General features: G+C 41.8%; 1 protein-coding gene across 1 annotated transcript; it reads right to left on the bottom strand.

Moving 5' to 3' along the window:
• Nucleotides 1-6,485: 6,485 nt before the first annotated feature.
• On the bottom strand, nt 6,486-20,129 carry sv2ba (synaptic vesicle glycoprotein 2Ba). Its single transcript, XM_069173891.1, has 12 exons — nt 19,652-20,129; nt 14,535-14,715; nt 12,277-12,428; nt 11,794-11,927; nt 11,185-11,274; nt 9,646-9,759; nt 9,430-9,518; nt 9,180-9,344; nt 8,964-9,097; nt 8,657-8,857; nt 8,324-8,483; nt 6,486-7,531 (listed from the first exon to the last, which is right to left on the bottom strand). The coding sequence occupies exons 1-12, from the start codon at nt 20,127-20,129 to the stop codon at nt 7,348-7,350; spliced, it is 2,082 nt and encodes a 693-aa protein (XP_069029992.1). The 3' UTR covers nt 6,486-7,347.
• Nucleotides 20,130-21,487: the final 1,358 nt, after the last annotated feature.

The following is a 21,487-nucleotide window of genomic DNA, read 5'->3' as shown; positions in this document are numbered from 1 at the left end:
GTTTTTCATTTTTTGATTTTAACAGAACTTGAATTTTAAATAGTCATTGTAAAATAAGTAACTTAAATGTACATACAAATGCCATGTTTTAGCTGCTTTACTTTTCATTTCCTGTTTAGCAAGTCAAATTAAAACACCTTAGAGGAGGATTATTTAGCATTTTAGTGAAAAAAAAAACAACTTTTAAACTTTGCCTTCTCAACTTAAAAATGCATTTTTTAATAACTGAAAACCATTTCCAAATGCTTCCAGGCTTTGCAGATGTTCAGTTCTTGGTTGAAAAATCGACATGTTCGCTGGGTGAAACGCTGAGTCGGTGCTTTTCACTGTGTTTTCCCCACTCGGTCTGATTGCTTGCAGCTCCTTTTCTGAGCTGTGAGGCAATTTGTCTTTCCTGTTAGTTATCATGTTTGGTTTGTCTTTGTTGGACTCTATGAAATCATCTATTAAACATGTGGTTGATTCTATGTATTTGAGCTGGCTTTATTCTAACACAAATAATTAAATAAGTACTCCATAAAACAAACAGAAGATAGACATAACTGGCTAAAATGCAGGTTTGTCTGGTGTTGATACAGTGTGTCGTTTAGCTCAGGGCCTATTTGAGTTCTTTTGACTACAAAACAGAAGCTCCAGAGGCCCTAAACTAGGCAAAAAGGATGAACAGTGAGAGGTGGTGACTTATATCTATATCTATATATATATATATAATATGATAAATATGACTCACTACACGACACAGACTGATGGAGAGGTGTGCGTGCTGTGTCAGGCTGAGGGCAGGCTGAACTGGGGTTGAACCTGCAGCCCGACCCGGCCAGTCACCCAGACCGAGGTGAGGATGTGAGAGCCTGGCTGGGAGTTTGGCACCTCTGGGTGGACGCCCACCCACTGCCAGCCCAGAGGCTGGGCTGCCTGCCACCTGTCTGGGCCTCGCGAGTCCATCAACCCCGCCGCGACCTCCGGTGTGCTCCCTCTGTTTGATTAGATTGGACGTCATTTAAAACATCCATGTGATGAATAAAAAAAAGATTCTAAATAAGATATGCAATAATTGACCATGAAGTAAGAAGGAAAGTGGAATCAATGTGATGTATGTGAATATGAGAAAATAATTGTAATAAAACAATGTGTTTATAATTATTTATATCTTTGGATATCTTGGATCACTTTGGATTCTCTATTAAGAACTCATTTCAGCATCAACAGTTCGAGAAAAAACCTTGTACGCAACACTTCAGTGAGGCTGCTTGAGAAGAATCAAGTGCTCCTGTATGATTTTGGAATTTTTTTGTGGCTTTATGAAATTTTGTCCTCGTCTAGATGAACTCAAGTTCAACACATGGTGTTCACAAATTCCATATCTTTGTAAAGCTACCAACTATTTTGGTGGCAGAAAAAAAATAATTGTTCTCTTAAACGAAGTTTTGTTTTGGATTTCCCTCAAAGTCATCAACTTGATGACAAAATGAACTGTTCCACAATCTATCTCTGGATGCTTATAAGATTGTTGGATTCACAAAGGAGAGTTATAAAAAAATATATTTTTTTACTCCACACATTCCTCTTCTGTCTCACAACTTGGTGACTACATTACCCACAATGCAGCGCAACCACAGACAGATTATCAGCCATAATAAAAAAAAAAAGACAGATTGCAACGGGGGGAGAGTATCCAGGCAGCCGTAGGAGTTAAAAAAGCCCCCACAAAACGTAGTTGTAGGAACGAAAAGGTTCTAAATTCCCCGGTGCATATACACACAAAAGGGGAAACCCCGCCCACCGTTCTAGATGAAATAGTCTCTCTGGTCTGAAAGCGCCTTAACAAGACCTCATTGGAACTAAAATTAAGGTAAAATAGTTTATAACAGTCTGTTGCAAAACAGAGGTAGTATAATAAAAACCTAAAGTGGCAATTATTTGTTAAAAACAGATACCCCGAGTTTTGAAACAGAAAACCCTGCTGTCATGCTCAAAATGATAATTAATACAGAGTAACAATAAGTCATAATTCAGTCTGAGTTTTTAAACCGTTCTGATGCGTCTAAATTTAGTTGCTTCAGTAAAACAGAGGTACACATTGTAACAAAGAAAAATGGTTTATTCTCTATTGATGTTTGATAAAACACCTTCAGGAGCTCAGCTTGTGTGACACCTTCAGCAATATGAGAAGATGACGATGACGACTTTGAAGGAATTCTTCCATTAAATCTGATTCTGATTGAATAAAGTTGTTACCATGACAGTAGACACGTCTTCATATATGTATGTTGCTGCAAACATGGATGCTTCACACACATCTTAAACCCAGCAGCACAGAAAGATCAATACAATCAGAAAAGTTTCAAGGTGAACACCCAAGATTAGTGTCAGCAATTCAGTATCTGACCAAATGGGGAATTGTCACAATCTCCTGTTCTGTTCCTGAGTTATTGTGTTGGATAACAACCCGAAAAGTGTTTTTGTTGAACATTTTAATGTCACAGTAAAGTTAACCGTTTAGATATAAAATGTCATCACTTCATGATTTTATCTGATTGGACATTTGTGTTTTTTGAGGTCACAGTGACCTTCGACCTTTGACCACCAAAATGTAAAGAATTCATCCTTAAGTCTTTGCCAAATGTGAAGAAACTCTTCTTGACATCACAGTCATGAGTATGAGACAGAAGGACGTACAGACAGACAGACAACCTGAGACCACGACTGTCACCGATGTAGGGATAATAAAAGCAGATAAAAAAAAACATTGATTCCAGGTTTTCTGAAAGTCTTTCCCATGTTCGGGCTTTGGTCCGAACAATATGACAACCCTGACTTTCAAACCTGTAGTCTTTAGCTCCAACTCACACTGACTCGATTCAGTGTTAGACTTCATGTAGCTCCCCGTGGAGCCACAAAATGCTGCTTCACCTCTGCTGCAGTGCGCCCTGTAAAGTCCTTCACACAGACTCTGGTGTGTAAAACTGGTGGAGTTGGAACCTTTTGAAATGATTATTTTATCCATCCAGGAAGACCTCATGTCTGCTGAGTGTCCATGAAGTTCTGACAGTGAAAGACCTGACAAAAAAAAAAATCACCTTGATTTCACTGAGGATGAGAAAAAAACCCTCACAGAGACGAACACAGAACTACACAGGAATATGTTGGAATATGTTGCTTTGGTTCATATTCTGGTCTGACTTCAAGACCTGCCGCCCCTTCTAGTTATTATGTTGAGACTAAAGAGCTGACGGGTCAACTAAGAGGTCACATTATTAGAGGGATGTCATTGATAACCAACAAGAGTGCAGAGTAAGCACTTAAGTTGGTTATTGTTGTTGCCAGATTTTAGTCTCAGTCAGTCTTGCGCTTCTTTTCAAGCAACCACAGTCTCGGTCGAATAAATCTAAAACACAATAAAAAGTTGTGAAATGCGGAATCACTCCAGTCTAATTTACCTCAGATGTGTGTGGTAATATTAACTGCTGTCAGCTGCAGTGTGTGTGTATGTGTATGTGTGTGTGTGTGTGAGTTTGTGGGTGAGTTTGTGGGTGAGGGGGACACATTCTGCACCTTAGGTGTGAAACATCGCTGGATGTGGAGAGGTCAGCCAGAGGTGGACAGTAAATTTCATCTAATTGTTAAGAGAGTGACGTTCACAGAACATCAGAGTTCAACTAAACAACAGAACAAGCAACAAATTGGACCTTTACTGTCTTCTCAAAGCAGGAAACTGTTGATGGTTGAACTGATGGGAATACGGACAAATTTGTTATTGTTGTGGCCCCTGTTTGAAAAGCTCTCCGACATGAATGTGAGCAACAGTGATCGGCCAAATCTCACTGAGATTTAAGTCAAATTTTAAAAATAGTTCCAGAGAAAACATTTCACTGCAGTCATCAGACATCCTGATCAACCTGGTGGACAGATCACCGGAGACCCTTTCACACCTCAGCCAGAGTAAACACAAACTCCTACTACCGGCACTTGCTCACACTTGTGTGCTGCCATGTTTTTACAAGCCCCCCCCCTCCTCCCCCACTACCACCACCACCGTCACACAGCTGCCCCTGACATGGGAACAGTTATGTTCAGCTCCCACTGACTATTGTCACGCCTGAGAGGGGACGTGATGTTTTTAGAAAACAGCTTGAGCTCACAACTGAAATATAATTACATTTTATTTAAATTTTTACATCGCAGAACAAATACAAAATCTCAAGGTTCTCTTGTCTCTGTGTCAGAAATGACTGTCCTAAAGTACATTTTCTCTCTGTCCACTAATTCAACATATCTGAAACATTTCCTGCCAGTATTAATTACTCCATCACAGTAAATATTCCCAGTGCACCTTCCTCTTCATCTGTTGAGTCAGATGTTTTCTGCTTAATCGGCCCTGACATCTTTATATATCATGAGGACCACCGTGAAAATTCACGATATCCTCACTGATTTTATTTCATATATTACGGTAATCTGATAAATTGTCAGATCACACAAAAGTTCAACATTTTTGGAAAATGCGTTCATCGCTCTCTCGCCAAGAACAAGATGAGACTGATACCACATAAGCCAAGAAATAGTCCGGCACATAACACCCCTGTGATTATTACACCACATTTGTGGCACGGATTAATGTAATGAGATGCAACATTGGAGTTGAAGTACTTGGACCGGCATGAAACCCGAAATGAATTGAGCCATTGAATTGTGGCTAATTTAGCATCTGTCTATGGTACACAATGGTTGTAAACTGGCTGTTTAGCGTGATGCTGATTAATGTGCAATGTCCCTAAATAAATGGATAAGTAAATGATTAACAGCTGAATCAGAGGATATCTAGAGGTGCAAACTGGAGTACATTACAACACTACAACTCTCAAGATGCATTTATGCAAGAAACATCTGATTCCTGAGCTTAGAGTTGAGAGCAGAAGATGCCAGTGTCATTGTAGATTTAAAGCTCGGGGAGTTTTACATACCAATGAACATCTGTTATATTGAAAACCCTGCCAAACAAATTCCCACAGTGCTGATTAAGCCTTTCACTAACAGGTAAATCTATCCACAGTATGTTGAGTTTTAAACTCTGGTGTCTGGTGAGCCATTCCCGCTCTGGATAAATGAATACTGAGCATGGTTTATGGGCACAGCATGCACACGAGGGACATACGCCGGGCGAGCTGGCTAACTTCCAGTTTATAACCCTATGCTAACTTGAATGAGGATCAAATTATTCAATTATGTTGCTTTTCTAGACTTTCTAAATGTTGTCGGACAGGATGAAGTGAATTCTGATGGTCATTCGAGTCATTTTTTGAGTGTCGTGACACTCAAAACAATTTATCCACCAATTTACAGCTGCAACAGCGACGGAGTCTACAATGGAGCCTGTGAGGACGTTGTTGACAGTGTTTCTGTAATTACTCTCGCTGGCAGAAGGGGGAGACAAATTCTGTGGTGCCACATGTAGCCTGGCTCCGCTCACCCACGGCTTAAGTCTTCGCTGTGATTAAAGTCTGGAAACCCTGTTCGCGTTTTGTGAGGTAGTTCCAACAACGGTGGTAAAGTTTCGGCGTTCAACGTATGATATAAGATGGTCACCGCTGATTGGTTAAAGGCTGCTTTGAAAGTTTGAAAGTTAACACGAGGTCTACATCCATCATGATGCAATGACTGGAAACAATAAATCTGGCTCTAGTAACACCAGGCTACCACATTTCGGCAACAACAACAATTAATTGATTTACCTAGTGTCCTGTGTCGCACCTCTAATTGGCTTCCTCCCAATGGTGACATTGTCCAAAGCTCATGGGTAGTATTGTAGTATTTAGACCTGTCTGCCATGCCAAAATGACAAACAAAACATGATTTATCTTACCCTTTATGATTATAACATTATGTTAAGTAACACTGAGGATATCTTTCAAGAAGAAACTAAAATGAGAGAAGAGACAGGAGACAAAAACACTGTAGGATGCAGGTGTCCCTCCCACTTCCAACTTTGCTAGCTTTGTACACAGGTGCTATCGGGCTGCGAGTTATATATCTGTACTTAATTTACAGACAATAACAATGGTATTCATTTCCCAAAATGCTTATGTAACTTGTTTCATTTGTTCATTTCACATTCTGCATCTTTAATCAAGAAACTGGATCACGATCGCTCAGCTTTATTCAAGTCATGATGCAGCTAATATGTTACAACTAATATACACAGGTCTATATGTACAACAACAAATACAGTATTGGTAGTCAGACTGTTGTGTCTCAGTAAATTCACAGATGTGTGGATAACAGCCACTCACACACACACACAGCTCAGTCATGCCAAAAAAAGTAACATGCTCCTTAGAAATCTTGACACATGTTGTCAGAAATGCAGCAAGCAGTTCTTCATCAGAACGTTAAAATGAGAACATCATATCAAAACATCTAATCTCACAGTTTCTTATCATTCTCTCTTTTTAGAAAAAGACGAAAAAACAAATTCAACAACAGTTCCTTACACTTTTGTCATGGCAAGATGTGACAGATAAAACTCTACGTTATCACCACCTACAACACACAGCTCTACAGTTGAAGGACAGACACGACGACCCGCAGTCGAGGACAAGACGACAAACAGTGAGGAGAATCCAGTCGGGTTGGATTTGGATCAGCTGGGAGAAATGAACAAGAGTGGATTCAATAAAAAATATCTCCTATATTTAATGAAATGGTCAGGCCGGGTTTATATCTAGAGAGAAGAAATCGAGCAACGACTACAGAAGACTACGGACACCACAGGACAGTGCAGAATAAATAAAGACTGGGTGAACGAAAGAGGTGTTCCTCTGAATAACAACACCAGCAGTGATATTGCTGCTGAGCCTCGGCGGTGAATACAACAGGACTCCAACCCCGTTCAAGTTATCATTAGAAGTCCTCGCTCTTTCTTTCTCCAAGAGGGAATGAAATCAAAGCACAACATGGTAACATGAACTACATCACCGTTCAAGTACAGACACAGTTTCATCTCACATTAAATCTTTACACAAACCTCAAACGAAACAAAATGTTGCTACGCTGTGTGTGAGTGGAGGACGGGGCGACACAGGATGACAAAGACTACTTTCATATGATGTGACAGGAATGCAGGGCAGCCTGAGGAGCTGATAGGGCGGAAACAGAAAGCTGCCGCAGGTTCGTGTAGGCAACCAGACAGGTTTTCAACATTTTTAATCATAACAATGACAGACTCATAAACACAATGCTAGCACAACGTGGCCTTTCTTCCCTGTCTTCCATATTTCAGTTTAGGCTGAATCTTTCCCCCGAAGCTACGCTGTGTCTGGGGCCCGGAGGCTGCAGGAGTTTGGCTTTTCAAGAGAGGATTTTCTCCCGGGTTTCGGGCAGCTTGAGAGCCACCAGCCCTCCGCAGACGAGGGCGGCAAAGGCCAGGAAGATGGGGATGATCTTGGTGATGCCGATGAAGGCTGCGAAGATGAAGCTGGCGATGATGGCCGCAAACTTACAGATCCCGTTCAGGATCCCAAACGCTGTCCCTCTGCAGAGTCAGAAAGACAGACAAGCATTAGATGCATAATTTGACTGAATGATGAACTGGATATGTGCTGAACTGTGAGTATACTATTGTGGTGCAAGAAAGCTGAGTTAGACCGTGACTTAAATGGCAGAGTTTAAATTGGCATGTAGCTTTTAATAGAAGTGGTAATTGACCATTCACTGAATTTCCGCCCCCCCCCCCCCCCCTGTTGCTATGCTTGTCAGGCTTTCCATTGTGGCTTCTGTTTACAATTTCAACGTTTATCAGTAACTTTTATAAGAGCAATTGTTTCTCCCTGATGGTGGATGCTTTCGTCCCGAATGTAACCAACAAAACAACATATGGCTGAAGAAATACAGGGCTCGGCTGGGCATGCTAAGGCCAGCGGCGGACATAGATAAACACAGTGTCATTCCTTATTCACATTTTGCTTGTTTTTGTTTTGAAAAACCTTTTAAATGAAGTGAATGTGTAAGTTCAATAAGACAGATCTGTTCCCTCACGTTACACATTCATTCCTCTTTGGGTGAACATTTGATTTTCCTGCAGCTCTGTTCTCTTTGTCACTTCCACTTTCCCACAATGTCAAATCACTCATTCGTATAATCATGTCGTCACTATAATTGCCGGGCCTGTTGTGCCTAGTTACACTCGTGTAAGATATGTCTGGACCTTTGCTGTTTGGGTGAGGGCTTTAGTGAATGGCATGTTGAACCAAACCTTTTCAGAGAGGAGTTGAACTAAGTATGGAGCTCACACTGCACCTACTAATGGGCTGGAGTTGGCGTGTACCTTTTCGAGGAGGGGTAGAGCTCCACAGAAATGACCTCGAGTCCGTTCCACGCTGCCACGCTGACGGCATAGAAGAGACACTGCCAACATATTACAGCACCTTGACTGAAACTTAACAGCAGCAGGAAAGTGCAGGCCGACGACGCCAGCAAGGAACCACCTACAACAAAGGGCAAACAGATGATGACACACTGAAATATGTTAGGCAACACACACACACACACACACACACACACACACACACACACACACACACACACACACACACACACACACACACACACACACACACACACACAAAACATCTGTCGTGGGTGACGACACTGATCTCACCTATTATTCGGATTCTTCCTATCTTGTCCATGAACAAAGCTGAGATTATGTTGCCAGGCAACACAGCCAAACTGCCCAGGAAGCTGACCATATAGATCACGATGTCGTTCTCCTCCTGGAAGTTCAGATGGCAGCCTTTCTTAGGATGGAGGAAGGTGGTGTTCTCCATTCGACACTCTTTGAACTTCTCATGCCAGAGGTCTGGTGAGAGAGGACAAAAGGGTTGTAAGAGGAGGTGAGGCTCGCAGATTTGGGTGAAATATGTTATTTTTAGCAGCAAAAAAAAAGCAGCCTGGCATTACAGTACCTGTGTTGTAGAAGACGGTGTTTTTGAGGGTGCAATTCTCAAAGAAAGTGTTGGTTGATTTGACGTCTTCGAAGTAGCAGTTCTCAAACAGGGAATCCTCAAATTTGACAGACTTAATCTCAATGTTTGCGAACCTGAAAGAAAGGAAAGAAATGACATGAAGCAGTAGCACAAACAAACACACAGTAACCGAGGAGCGGTGCTGAGGAAACCCACTTGTCATGGATGTACTCTCCCTCGCGGTGGATCTGGTTGACCAGAGAGAAGTTAAAGTGGAAGCGCTCCACACGTTCCCGGTGGAAGATTCGGACCTTGGACTCGTACTCCTCGTACTGCATGTACTTGATCATATCAGGGAACCACACTCCCAGCCCGTGGTAGCTGATGCACACAGAAACACACAAAACCTGAGCACATGAAAACCAAATCTCAACGCGCATCTGGAGGCAAAATGTCATGGCGCTACCTGAAGGCCAAGCAGAACCAGATAATAACCAGGAAGAGGCCTTGTAGTCGGAGCTCTGGACCGGACAGAGACATTATGTTGGCCATCACCTGAAGGAAGGAGGGACAGACAGACAGAGGACGCTTGACGTGTAACGACTGCAGGAAGAGCAAAGTCAAACTTTCTACTCTACACATTTGGATGTATTTCATTCTCGTGGAAGAGGGATTGTCGGACCTGCTGCAGCATGGTCGTGTGTCGGACAGTCCAGCGCTGGAAGGCCGTTCCAGTGTCACTCTGGATCTCTATGAACTCGTCCTCCTGAGTTTGTGGAGTCTTGATGTTGGTCACCTACACGGAGAGAGAGCAGTATTCAATATCACCACCTTCATCTTCACATTTATCTTAATTATTATTGTTTCTCATCGAGTGAATTCCCTTATCATATCATTTCTTTATTCATTTTTTATTTGTTTTAACTTCGTACATAAATACAGATGAATAAATGAATCCAATTTTTTTTAGCAGTTCAAAGGGAACACCCTGCTACCCCAACAATTATTTACATCTTGTTAGCTAGTATACTGTACCCTTTGATATTTAACCAGTTTTGCTTTGGATATTATTTATCTTGGCAATCATATTTGCAAAGGCAGTAGCCTATATGATGAGTTGAAGCCACTCTTTACACTCTTGTCAACGTGGGCTCGTCCAGTTACACAGAACAGAGGTTCCCACACTTTTCAAACCGCCACTACCCAACTGTGGGCTCCTCTTCATCACTGAAAGGTTCATCTGTCCTGTCAGGTCCAGAGTTCTCATTTGCCTCTAGACTGATGACTCGGACCTTGTAGCCATTTAAATGTACTCTTATTCTACTTGCTTTAGACCGGAGAGTCCAAATCCGACTGTCCTCAGCTGATATGAACATTACGCTAACACTGTCTGACTTCATGTGACGTCACCCTACTTGGCTGAGCACAGGAAACATTTAAATGATTCTGATATCTTACATCCCTGCACTTTGATGTGTACAATAACTGTTGTCTGTCATAGAATTAAATGAAATGACACTTCTTTTTTTTTTTTTTTTACATGCAGTGCAGTTGTTACCCTTTCAGCAAGGCTCTTACACACCACCAGGGGGAGCCTCGCCTCCCGCCAGTGATTCATGCGCCACAGTTTGAGAATCACTGAAATTGAATAAGCCTGGCTGAGACACTAAAACCTGTATCTGCATGTCCACACCCTGCTTTATGAAGCACTGCTGCACACACACTGAGATGATTGTGATGATTCTGCTGGAGGTTATTTTATTCGGACAAGCAGTTCAAACTGGACTCTATCTTTATCAGGACATGTGAGTAACATTTGTACCAGTATTTAAACAGCGTGTCGCTGTTTGGTCTGTTTGGTGTGCAATGTATATTGTATAGATAATATCTGTAAGTTTTATGACATAACCTCTGGTATTATGCTTTCTAATTTAAGTTTTAGGGTTGGCTAAAATGTTGTGCTTCCTCATTTTAAGCCCCTTCTCACTCAGTTTATTTGACTTCATGAGTTCTGTCTCTTTAAGTGCAATGAAAGAGCTTTTCAAATCATTTACACAAACTATAAAGTGCATACAATTTGCTATTCTTAACACTTAAAGGCGCGAATAAATCACCTGCACAAAAAGCTGACAATCAGATCTGACAGCCTGTGGCTACTTTTATTTTGTTAACAACCTGATAAATTAGAAGTTAAGCAACGTTGTTGTGAATGAAGACTCACCGTGAAGACTCTCTCGGGCTCGCCTTTGGCTTTCCAGTTGGTGTCATGAACCCGCCGCAGGATCATCCACGCCTCATCGTGTCGGGCATTCTGAAAAACACACATATTAATGCATATTTATGTAACCAAGCGTGCTCTGTGAGAACTCTCAGGGTTTTTTGGTGTGTCTTGTTAAAATTACACAGTGAACCGTATAGTGCGCTATGTATAGAAGCGACTCTTTTAATTATGGGTTTGACCACTGAAGGTTTCCCACATACACTGCAGCCACACACGCAGCTGAGGGACGACGTTCCCATTAGGTCTGCCTCTTATCAGCAGGGGTGATGTGTGATAAGGTGGGGGAGTGCTGCAGCAGTAACATACAAACACAATACCACATGTGGTTAAAGCTCTGACAATGTCCTGGATGAGAAACAGGGGTGGGTGGTGTCCTGCTGATGCCTTAGCAGCCCTTCGCTACCTTTGCACAGCAGTGGGATGTTGCTGTGGTGGCCGATGACTCGGCATTCTCAGCCAATCACAGCTTAATGTTTAATACTGTGAACTGACAATGAATATTAGGATACTGCACTTATTGGTCCGGGGTTTCAAACTGGCTCCACTGACCTCCAGCAGGAAACGTGGGCTCTCCGGCATGAAGACGACTCCGACGAGTGCAGCCAGCACGGGGAAGAGGCACACCAGAATAAACAGCCTCCAACTTTGCATCTGGAACTCGGTACCGATGGCGAAGCCCCAGCCTGGAAACCACCCAGTAAAAAACATGTTTATAAGTGCAACAAAATGCATCTTTACGCAAAACATCTTTTGGCATGAGTTATCTGCATTGAAATCATTAAAAATTCAATCACATGCAGGCAACTGTTGGACTGTTTTTCAAACCTGATGCTGGAAAAATGTTTGGTTGTTTTAATGTTAATTACTAATCAATTTAGACTATAACTGCTGTGATTACTTTCCAATATGACTCATAAGCATCAAGATGAGCTATTAAAGTCATTTAGCCCAATCTTGCAGACTGAGAGGGAAACAGCCCAGTTATTTATTGTTTGTGAAACAAACAACAATTAACTGTACAATTTTTTTTACCATAGTGAGGAATGATCCCCCAGGCAGTGAACGAGGCATACAGGCCTCCCAGCATCCAGAACATGCAGAGCCAGCTCAGATGTTCTCCACGTTTATCCATCTGCAGGAACTCGGTAAAGTAGGTGTACACAATCGGGATGGAGCCGCCGATTCTGGAGCAGGAAGCACAAAACACATCACCCTGTTTCCTCACCAAACACAACTATTTGGAGACATCTATCTCTGTCGCCGCTGGAATTTCGGCTTTACTGACTTTATCTACCTCTGGAGAAGCAATTGAAAACCCAAGCAAGTTGATACCCAGATTTTGGAAAATCAAACACAAAATTCCATATACAGATTTATTTCAGAGGTAGAAAACTTAGAATTAAATGTATTTTGATATGGAATGACGAGAACATTTTTGATGGCTAGTGAAGTATTTAATGGATTGTGTTAAGTGCTCAGTGTTCAGTGTGATGCCGTCTGACCAGACCAGAGAGTTAAGTCTAGGATTTGGTTCAAATTTGCAGGAAGTGACTGAGAAGTGATTCATATGATGAGAGTGGTTGATTTACAGCTGCAGCCTGGTGCTTGGGAAGTTTCAACCCTGGTAATGATCATGAACTACAGCATAACGACACCATCACTGGCAATATTTCACCTTTTATGTTGATGCTACATCCTTTTCTCAAATATTTTACATAATTCTTGTGACATTTTACTTTTTAAATGGTTTAAATGGTGGAGAAAAAAAAACTACTGCACATACAGCTGATAAACATCACATCAGTATGTTTAACATCAGCACAGGCACGACTGGCATTTCAGAAGATTTCTCTCTTTTTCATGATGACGACAAATCTTCCCATATAGGCCCGCGTGTGCAGTCTGTCTGCTCTTTGCATTCTGTGAAGCCAGCAAAATGTGTTCACTTCCTCTCTGCAGATGTGAGCGTTGATGACTAACATGAGGCGCGTTATCAGCGTGAATCAGCAACAACCCACCGTTTTATTTTGGTGACCTTGCATTTTCTTTGGCTTAGCAAAAAGCTCAAACATCGATATTGCAGGTCTGGCTACAGTCAGGCTGCAAGCATTATCAAAAGAACTGTGTCTTGGAAGGATGCAAAATCAATCAGTGCACAGCAATAGCCGCACTGCAAGGTGCTGGCGACAGCAGGAAGCCAGCAATAAAACTGGAGTGAAAAACAAGCAAAGAGCATTGTTCACTTGTTTTAATTAGTGTAATAAAGAAATGCTCGGTTGAAGTAAATAAACGGGGATCTCCTTGTGTGCAGCGTGCAGTTAGAGTATCTTTGAGGTGGTATTAACAGTGTGGTGCCAGCATGCTGCAGACAGTGGTTCAGTGGGTCTAACAAAACTTTTTTTTAGCACTTTCTCATGAAACTGAAGCTCATGGATCAGCTTTAGTTTGACAGCTTAATGGTAGAGAACGTGCTGTCAAACATGATCACAGTAAGAGACACAAATGATGAGCTTGTTTTTTCGAATTGGATAAAGCCCAGCAGTGAGGTTGCAGGTTGCAACCAGCTGAACACACCTCACCTCGCCCTCCTCTTTCAAGTTTGTAAGAAAATCTATGGTAACCATGATGAACGTGAAAGGCCCTCTCTGGAGCCAATGTTTTGGTTTGTCCCTTTTGGGCTACTGTAGAAACTCGGCTGTGCAACATGGTGCACTCGATGGAAGAAGACTCGCTCCCTCTGTACAGATGAGATTCTCAATTTAAAGTAACGAAAACTCATTGATTCTCAGTTTTTGGTATTATATATTCAATTCCTGCCAGTAGATCTAACTAAATTCTACACACTGAAACTTTAAAGCTAATAGTAGCTATAAAACTGAAGATAAGCCCTTAGTTACTGTCTATGTGTGTACCAATATAGGAAATATAACCCCCTTTGTAGTGTACTAATCATCTGTCTGGGATCAGTCTTATTTTAAGATGATTGCGAATACTGCACCCTTAAGAATGAAAAGACTGTAAAATGTATATGTGCAATATTAATAAGGAAAACAAACAAACAATGGAGTTTCTTCACACTATCCTCCAGACCGATCCTGCTAAAAGACCACAGTTTATTTTAATGGAAGTGCTGCCCGTTACTTATCTTATTTAAATGTCAGGTCTTATTTTGAATCCTGCTTCCACCAACTTGGATTATTTATGAAAAAGGTCAGTCATAAAAAAAAGAAAAAAAAAAAAGCCTTTGTTGAAGCATTGCAAGTGCAAATGGGAATAAAAGTGCGTCTCACCCAAAGCCGGAGCAGAACCTGAAGAAGAGGAAGAAGCCGTAGCCCTGAGCGAAGCAGGACAGGAAGGAGAAGACCAGGTCGATGGTCAGGACGTAGATCAGACACTTCCTCCTCCCCATTTTATCACACAGACCGCCCCACACCAGCGCACCTGCCATCATGGCCACGTACACCAGCAGACCTGCAAACACACACAGTGACTCACATGGTGGTACTTGACCTGCTAAACCGACAATGGAATCTTTACAGATCTCTGCATACAAATACATGCACACAATTAGTTGATGGTCTTCATCCACAAGGGGGCTCTCTTCACCCTCGTATGAACACAGCAGAACAGGTCTTCAGCACGCTTTCTACTGTTTCAGTGTGATGCAGCTCCGATCGACTGATCAGAAAGAAAATTCACCTGAACTGATAATAGCTGTCCCCGAAAGCTGTCAGAAAAATAAAGGTCACAATAATTTGGAGGCATCCGCAGCGAATAGCTTTGCTTCCACCACACTCCCTTAAAACCTGCTTTCAGCTTTGTTCATGTATTAAGTGTGGCTCCAGTTGTCTTTGCTGTTATCTGTGACATTTTATTGTTACATTGAGCACATGCTTTATCAATGCGGATTTCACCCTGAATCACAGCGGTGCGGAGTCTGTGCAGGTGGTCCGGTCTGCCATTTCTTCTGGCTGTTAGCTAACTCTCTGGGGAGAGTGATAGGCTCTCCTGTGTTGTCTGTGTCCGGACTCCAACCTACAACCTCAGCCGTCCTCTCCATCTTGTTGTTTAAACCTTTCAACGAGTACTCTTCTGCCTGCTCTGTGTTTTTACTACACAGCCCTAATTACAGAAGGACTAAGCAGCTTAACGGCACGTGCAGCCATAGTGTGCACCTTCCCCGTGGATTACGAGACCGTCCAAATGCTCTGGTGCTCTACACACCAAGTTGCACATCCCATTCAACAAGTGACCGCTCGGGGCAACGGGAGACGAAGCGACCATGTTACCTAATATCTCGGCCACAATTTTGCTCGAGGCGATGTGTAGGTCTTAGATATGTGCACGGGCAAGCTGAAAGGATGGCCTCGTGATCAGAAGGCCTGTCCTTCAGGTAAAGTCCCAGGATCCTTTGCCGCAGCAACAAGCCTGCAAAAGCGTCCTTGAGCACAGTGAAGACGCAGAATCCCTCAATGGGAAGGCAGATTTGATCTTTTGCTTGCTGTATTACAAGTGAAAGCACTGTAATGCATCGCATTTGGGAGAAGAGTGAAGGAATCTACTAAAAACTGCAACAGCAAAGCAAGCCATAAATATACAATATGCAGTATACTGACTGAACAAATGCTAACCATGTTTACAAAACTAGAACAGATCTCAGGATTTTCAGTATGAAAAGTTTTATGTCACTTCCATGTCATTGAGTTCATTTACAGATATAAGAAAATAAGCTTGTTTAAACAGCGGGTCATATTTTAGAAAACATATGTTGCATGAATTTGAATCACCGGATAAAATGGTTTGATAGCAGGAAAAACAACTTTAAGTAAGGATCAGCCACATTTCCCTCCAGTTTCAGCTCCTTTAGAAAGACCGAAACAGAAATAACTGACTTTGTAGCCAGTGGATGAAACTTGCTTCAGTTGCTAGCCTGGAGCCGGTTGTAACAACTGGTCTTAAGTTCAAACTTAGCTCCATCACGACAGAAGAGTTTACTCTGTCGAAATCTAATGCATCACTAAATTATTACAAAATCACCATAATTAGTTCTCGTGAAATTTTTAATCCTATTAAAGGCGTAACTCTTGTATAGCTAAATGAACAAATGACAAAACTCATGTAGGCTTGCTAATATGTGGTTTCTTTAGATTTAAGAACCTATCATTTGACAAAAAAAAAATCTGTTAGGTAATGATGTAAGTTGTAATATTTTAAATTACATTCTTATAAAATAGCAAAATATACGTCAAATGACCGACAATTAGGCAAAAAAGCTCATATTTGCCACAAAACTACATGAATGCTATAACTCTGAAACAGTATATTTCAATGTATGTACCTGTAAATACAATAAAGGCATTAATTAAGTTTGGTTACTTTTGGAACAATTTTTAATGCCACAGCTGCATCTTGTTAGCATAGCTGTTTGCTTTTGTTTGAAAAGTGCTACACATTATTTCTATCACCTGATTTACACATTACTAATGTCTTACCAACAAAATATGTATTAACTAAAACTTTGCTTAAGTTTTAATGGTGCAACCTGATTTAGAAAAAGTTAGGAGGAGTTACTTGTCATGCCACAGTGTTGGAAGTAAATATAAAAAAAACACTGGATAATTTGCATGGACATTGGTGCTGCTATTTCTTAACAGACTGCAAACAAATCTCCAGAACCATGTAAAAAGTCAAATTCCACACATCTCAGATGTTTTTGAATGATTAACATGAGAGTTGCAAAACAAAAACACCAAAGCAATGAATGGAAAGCACCAAAAGCCATTCTGTATTTCCATTTTAATAGCAGGAGGCAGCATAAAAAAAAACCAACATCTCATAATTTATGCATGACCTTTTTAATTGTGATTCTGGTTTTATTCCAGAAATGTTTTAGCTGCAGTGAAAGTTCAGCAGCGTGCTTTTCCTTGGGATGGTTGGAAGTTGAATCCCTGAAATCATATATAGTGTGGTATTGTGTCTCATATTAACCCCTTATATCCTAACTCTGAGGACTAAACAATATAACCAACATTAAAGATATGTGTGCAGAGTCTCTTTTCTTTAACTAAAGTTGGGAGTCTAGCTGCTATCCAAGAATAAGGTTAGGATTAAATACATTTCTGCTCCCATGTGTCTGGTGAACAGAGCATGAGCATGAATCAAATCGGATCATTCTGCAGATCTACTTCATATTCTCAGCCAATGATCAGGGCTCTCCTCCCGCTCTGCACAAACAGACGCTGTGATTTCATTTTCGCCAGGCCTTCCGCCTGCTACCACAGCCTGTCAGAGGCCTGAAGCGTATCTGACAGCTCTGCACCGGGCGCTGCGGGCCGCCAGGGTCTCTGACTGCTGCAACATGCTCCGTATTAGCCTGGGAACACACACCGAATACAATCACCACCAGGTTCCTCATCAATCTCTCACAATGCTCCATCCCAGGAGCCTGTTGGTAGGATGAAAGGAGCGATGTGCAGTCTGCCACATCGCCTGGCTACTTACGAGGTGTTGGAAATAAGGTGAGAGGCTTTAATTTGCAGTTTAGTTGTCTCCGCAGAAAGTGAGGAACAGACGTTTTCAAGGTACATTTCCCCGTAAGCTGGCTCTGCGTTGCACACAAATTTCAGTTTTATTTCTTGGTGTTTACTTTAGTGGTAAATATTTGGGAACGAGTGAAGCTAACAGGCAACTGAAATAAAGAATACACAACCCTTATTGCACACTATTCAACAGACAAACTATATTTCTGTGTCTACTAAACATAATTAAACAATTGGGATGCATGGTGGCATCCTCAAGTCAACTTCCTGAAACATGTAGCGCCACTGCCAAGGCTCAGTGAAGCTAATCTGGTTGCTTATAATGGAGCTATACTCTGTTAGGACACACATTATGTTCTTCATTTTTGCATTTGCCTGGAAGGATCCAAGCCTTTTCTCCCTAATTTTTCCCAGTGGCTAAGGGATATTTGTGTCTGACGCAGTGATCTGCAGCCATGTGCCATCAAGAGCCAAACATATGCAGGGTTGTGTCCCAGCCAAGCACAACAGCAGATCATTTCACTGATGAGTTCCTCCTCTCTGGGTAAAGGCTGGAACTCTTCGACAGATGACTGTAATTAGTTAGTCTAGTCGGTTTCCAAAAGGCTTCATATCTGTTTGGGAGAAATGTGCTTGCTAAATCAATCAGTCTGTCGGTCAGTTCCAATATTTTGTCGAGAATGAAATATTTCAACAACCGTTTAGGAAATTATCATGAAATCTTGTACATGTATTCATGTAATGAAGATAATTAATTACCTACTTAATTACAGTGACTTTGGTTGTCCTCTGACATTTCTTGTAGCATCATTATGACATTGAAATTTCTGGCTTTTCGTTAGATGTCTCAGCAATTATTGGATGGATTGCCATCAAATTGAATTTATAATTCATTTGGATGAATTATAATAATAATTATAATTATCCCCTGACCTCTTATTATCGGGTCAAAGTTTTAATTGGGCTGTAATTTATCTGCCAATTAGCAAATCCCAGCTAAGCTACATTTGTGAACATGGTAAACGTTATACTCGCTTAATATCAGCATATTAGCATTGCTATTTTAAAATTGTTAACATGCTGATGTTAGCTTTTAGTTCAAAGCACCAAGGTGCCAAAGTCCAGCTTCATGGAGCTGCGAGCATGGCTTTAAACTCTCCGGGCTCAATCTTACAGCATCAAATTTTACCATTTAAAATTTGAATTTTACTGTTAGTTTACAGGTTAATTTTTGAGACAATATTATGCACCAACATCAGCGTGTGCACAATGTGCGTACACTATGTCTAAAGGTTCAAAATAAAAAGATTACAGTGAGACAGATAATTACTGTGTACGTTGGTCTGCTCAATCTGCGCACAAGTAGATCTGTTTCCTCTGAAGACAATCGTTCTTTCCTACGATTTGGAAAATCTGCCCCTCTCATAGCAATACGCCAAGGTGCACGTATAACTGGCTCTTGAAGGCAATGGGAGATGATAGCCTGCTTTGATTGGTTTCATGTTACGCCCAAAACACACCCATGATTAATTAAGAAACCAAGCACAACCCCTTTGGATCATGTGTCTTATTGCGCGCTGAGATCATTTGCCATTAAATGAGCAAAAGTAGATTTGGCCACGCCCTAAATGCCCCTTGTCCCATGCATTTTAGACAGTGTGGTTAGATCATTAAAGTGTGGCCCTTCATCTTGTTCAACAATTTTTTTTCGGTATTTTATCCATATTCCCTTCTGGTGATAAGATGGTTATTTTGTTTTGGAATGAAAAGCAAAGTCTGTGAATGTTTTCAATAGAGACACTCAGCAGAAACCACTTAACACTGGTGACTTCAATTTTCCCACCTACTACGACTTTGCTGTCACTTACCCAGCAATCCTTTGTCGGAGTTGGATATGCACATGTCCTTCTCAGCACTGGGCAGGACGAAGCCCACCACGAAGCCGTCCACGCCGTCGGCCATCAGCGCCAGGCCCAGCACGAAGAAGAGCATCCACTGGAAGCGTCCGTGGCCGCAGTCCTCCATGATGGACTCGTACTGCTCTGGTAGGTTGTCCTCCTCCTCTTCCTGCTGGGCAGCCATACGGGCTTTCCTCTTAGCTTCAATCCGAGCTGCCCGCCGTGCCTCCTTGACTTCATCGGGGTGGGGGATGCCCTGATACTCCCCCTCATACATCTGTTCATCATCATCTGCCCCTTCAGTGGCGTCACTGCGGGCATCCTCGTCTTGTGGAGGATAGTCTGTTTGGTACGGGTAGCCATCGTTACCTCCTCCCTCCTGGGTGTAGGTGTATTCCCCACCCTCCGTCACCTGCTGGTTCACATTGTTGTGATAGGGGTCAGACATGGTTCCTGCCGCGTGTAAGGGGAGCAGGACTGACTTTGCCTTGTCGCCGTTGTATGCCGAGGAAGCTCAAGTTGTCAGCTATAATGGCATAATCCTCTGAAGGAGCCTTGAGTTGCTCTCAGTGTCGCTGCAATCTCCTGGATCCCAAGTGTCAACAGAAAATCTGCAGGTCTTCTAAGACTCCACGTCTCAAGTTTAAGGCCTCAACAGCGTCTTCGATGTGCACAGTGCTGCATGCTGGACCTAAAACACAATTAACACCACACACCACAAATAGCCTGTCAGTTTAACAGCAAGGAACAGTGCACTTGTAGAGCAGAGACATTGCTAAGCGACGGTGCCCTTTGGGACAGCTTATGACCTGACAAGTTGAGTTACAATTACAGTCTCAAAGGGCTTCATGACAGTCCTTTTATAAAAACATTAACAGCACATCAAAGTCCGAGAAAAACTCTGAAAAATATACAAGTATGCAATTTTCCCACCATAGGTCATGTAATTATGTAAGGGCAGACTTCCCTTTATTATTTTTGATTTCACGCCCTCAGTTTATGCAAACGGTTGTCTCTCCCATCAGTTTAACCCATCTGGTGTTACTCATTACTATTTGTGAAATGTTTTCCCTTCTAAAATCAGATCTGGTTATTATTGTTGAAGGATGAAAAGTGTCTTTTGGCAGGAAAAGAGACGCTCGGGAATGCCTCTCTCCCCTGTAGGCTGCTTGTCCTTCCACACAAGCAGATAATCTCATCGTCTCCCCGTTCAAATGCTCTGACGCCATTTTGATCCATCACATAGCACTGCTGCAAGGATACATTCAGATCTGTCTTGATTTGTACGGGGACCAGAGGCACCCAACGTAATGACACAAATTACATTGAATTTTCAGATTTTTGTTGCTGTATCGTTTATTGATTGAAAAATCAAGCAGCTGTCAACCTGAGGCTGGATGCTCTGTCATTTAGAGATTGCAAATGATGACCTTTGGTAGAAATGTTTTGTGTCAGACAACCAAGCAGCTTAGTTGAATGCCAAATACAGCACACAGTGAATGGGAAGTTGAGTAATTATACAGTCACAGGGGTTAAACTGTAAAATAACCTTAATATAACCTTCATATGATTAATCTGGTCAAACGCTATGGTCAGATTACATTCACATTGCAGGACAAAACATCCCTCACTGTCTTACCTTGACATTGTTGAAGCACCTTGGCAGTACTTTAAAGATACCTGCCTTTACATCAGATGTTATAGCATAAAAGCTACAAATTGTTAGTTCTGAAAGTGGTCGCTGTAGCAGCAGTTCACATTCATAATGTGCTGTTACACAACAAAATCCCTCTAAACTCTTACTAG

Source organism: Embiotoca jacksoni, unplaced genomic scaffold (genome assembly GCF_022577435.1).
Source record: "Embiotoca jacksoni isolate LCO1_2020_lvr unplaced genomic scaffold, fEmbJac1.0.p SCAF_6, whole genome shotgun sequence".
Classification (NCBI taxonomy): Eukaryota; Metazoa; Chordata; class Actinopteri; family Embiotocidae; genus Embiotoca; species Embiotoca jacksoni.
Note: the sequence above shows the minus strand (reverse complement) of the source record. Positions and strands in the feature narration are given on the sequence as shown.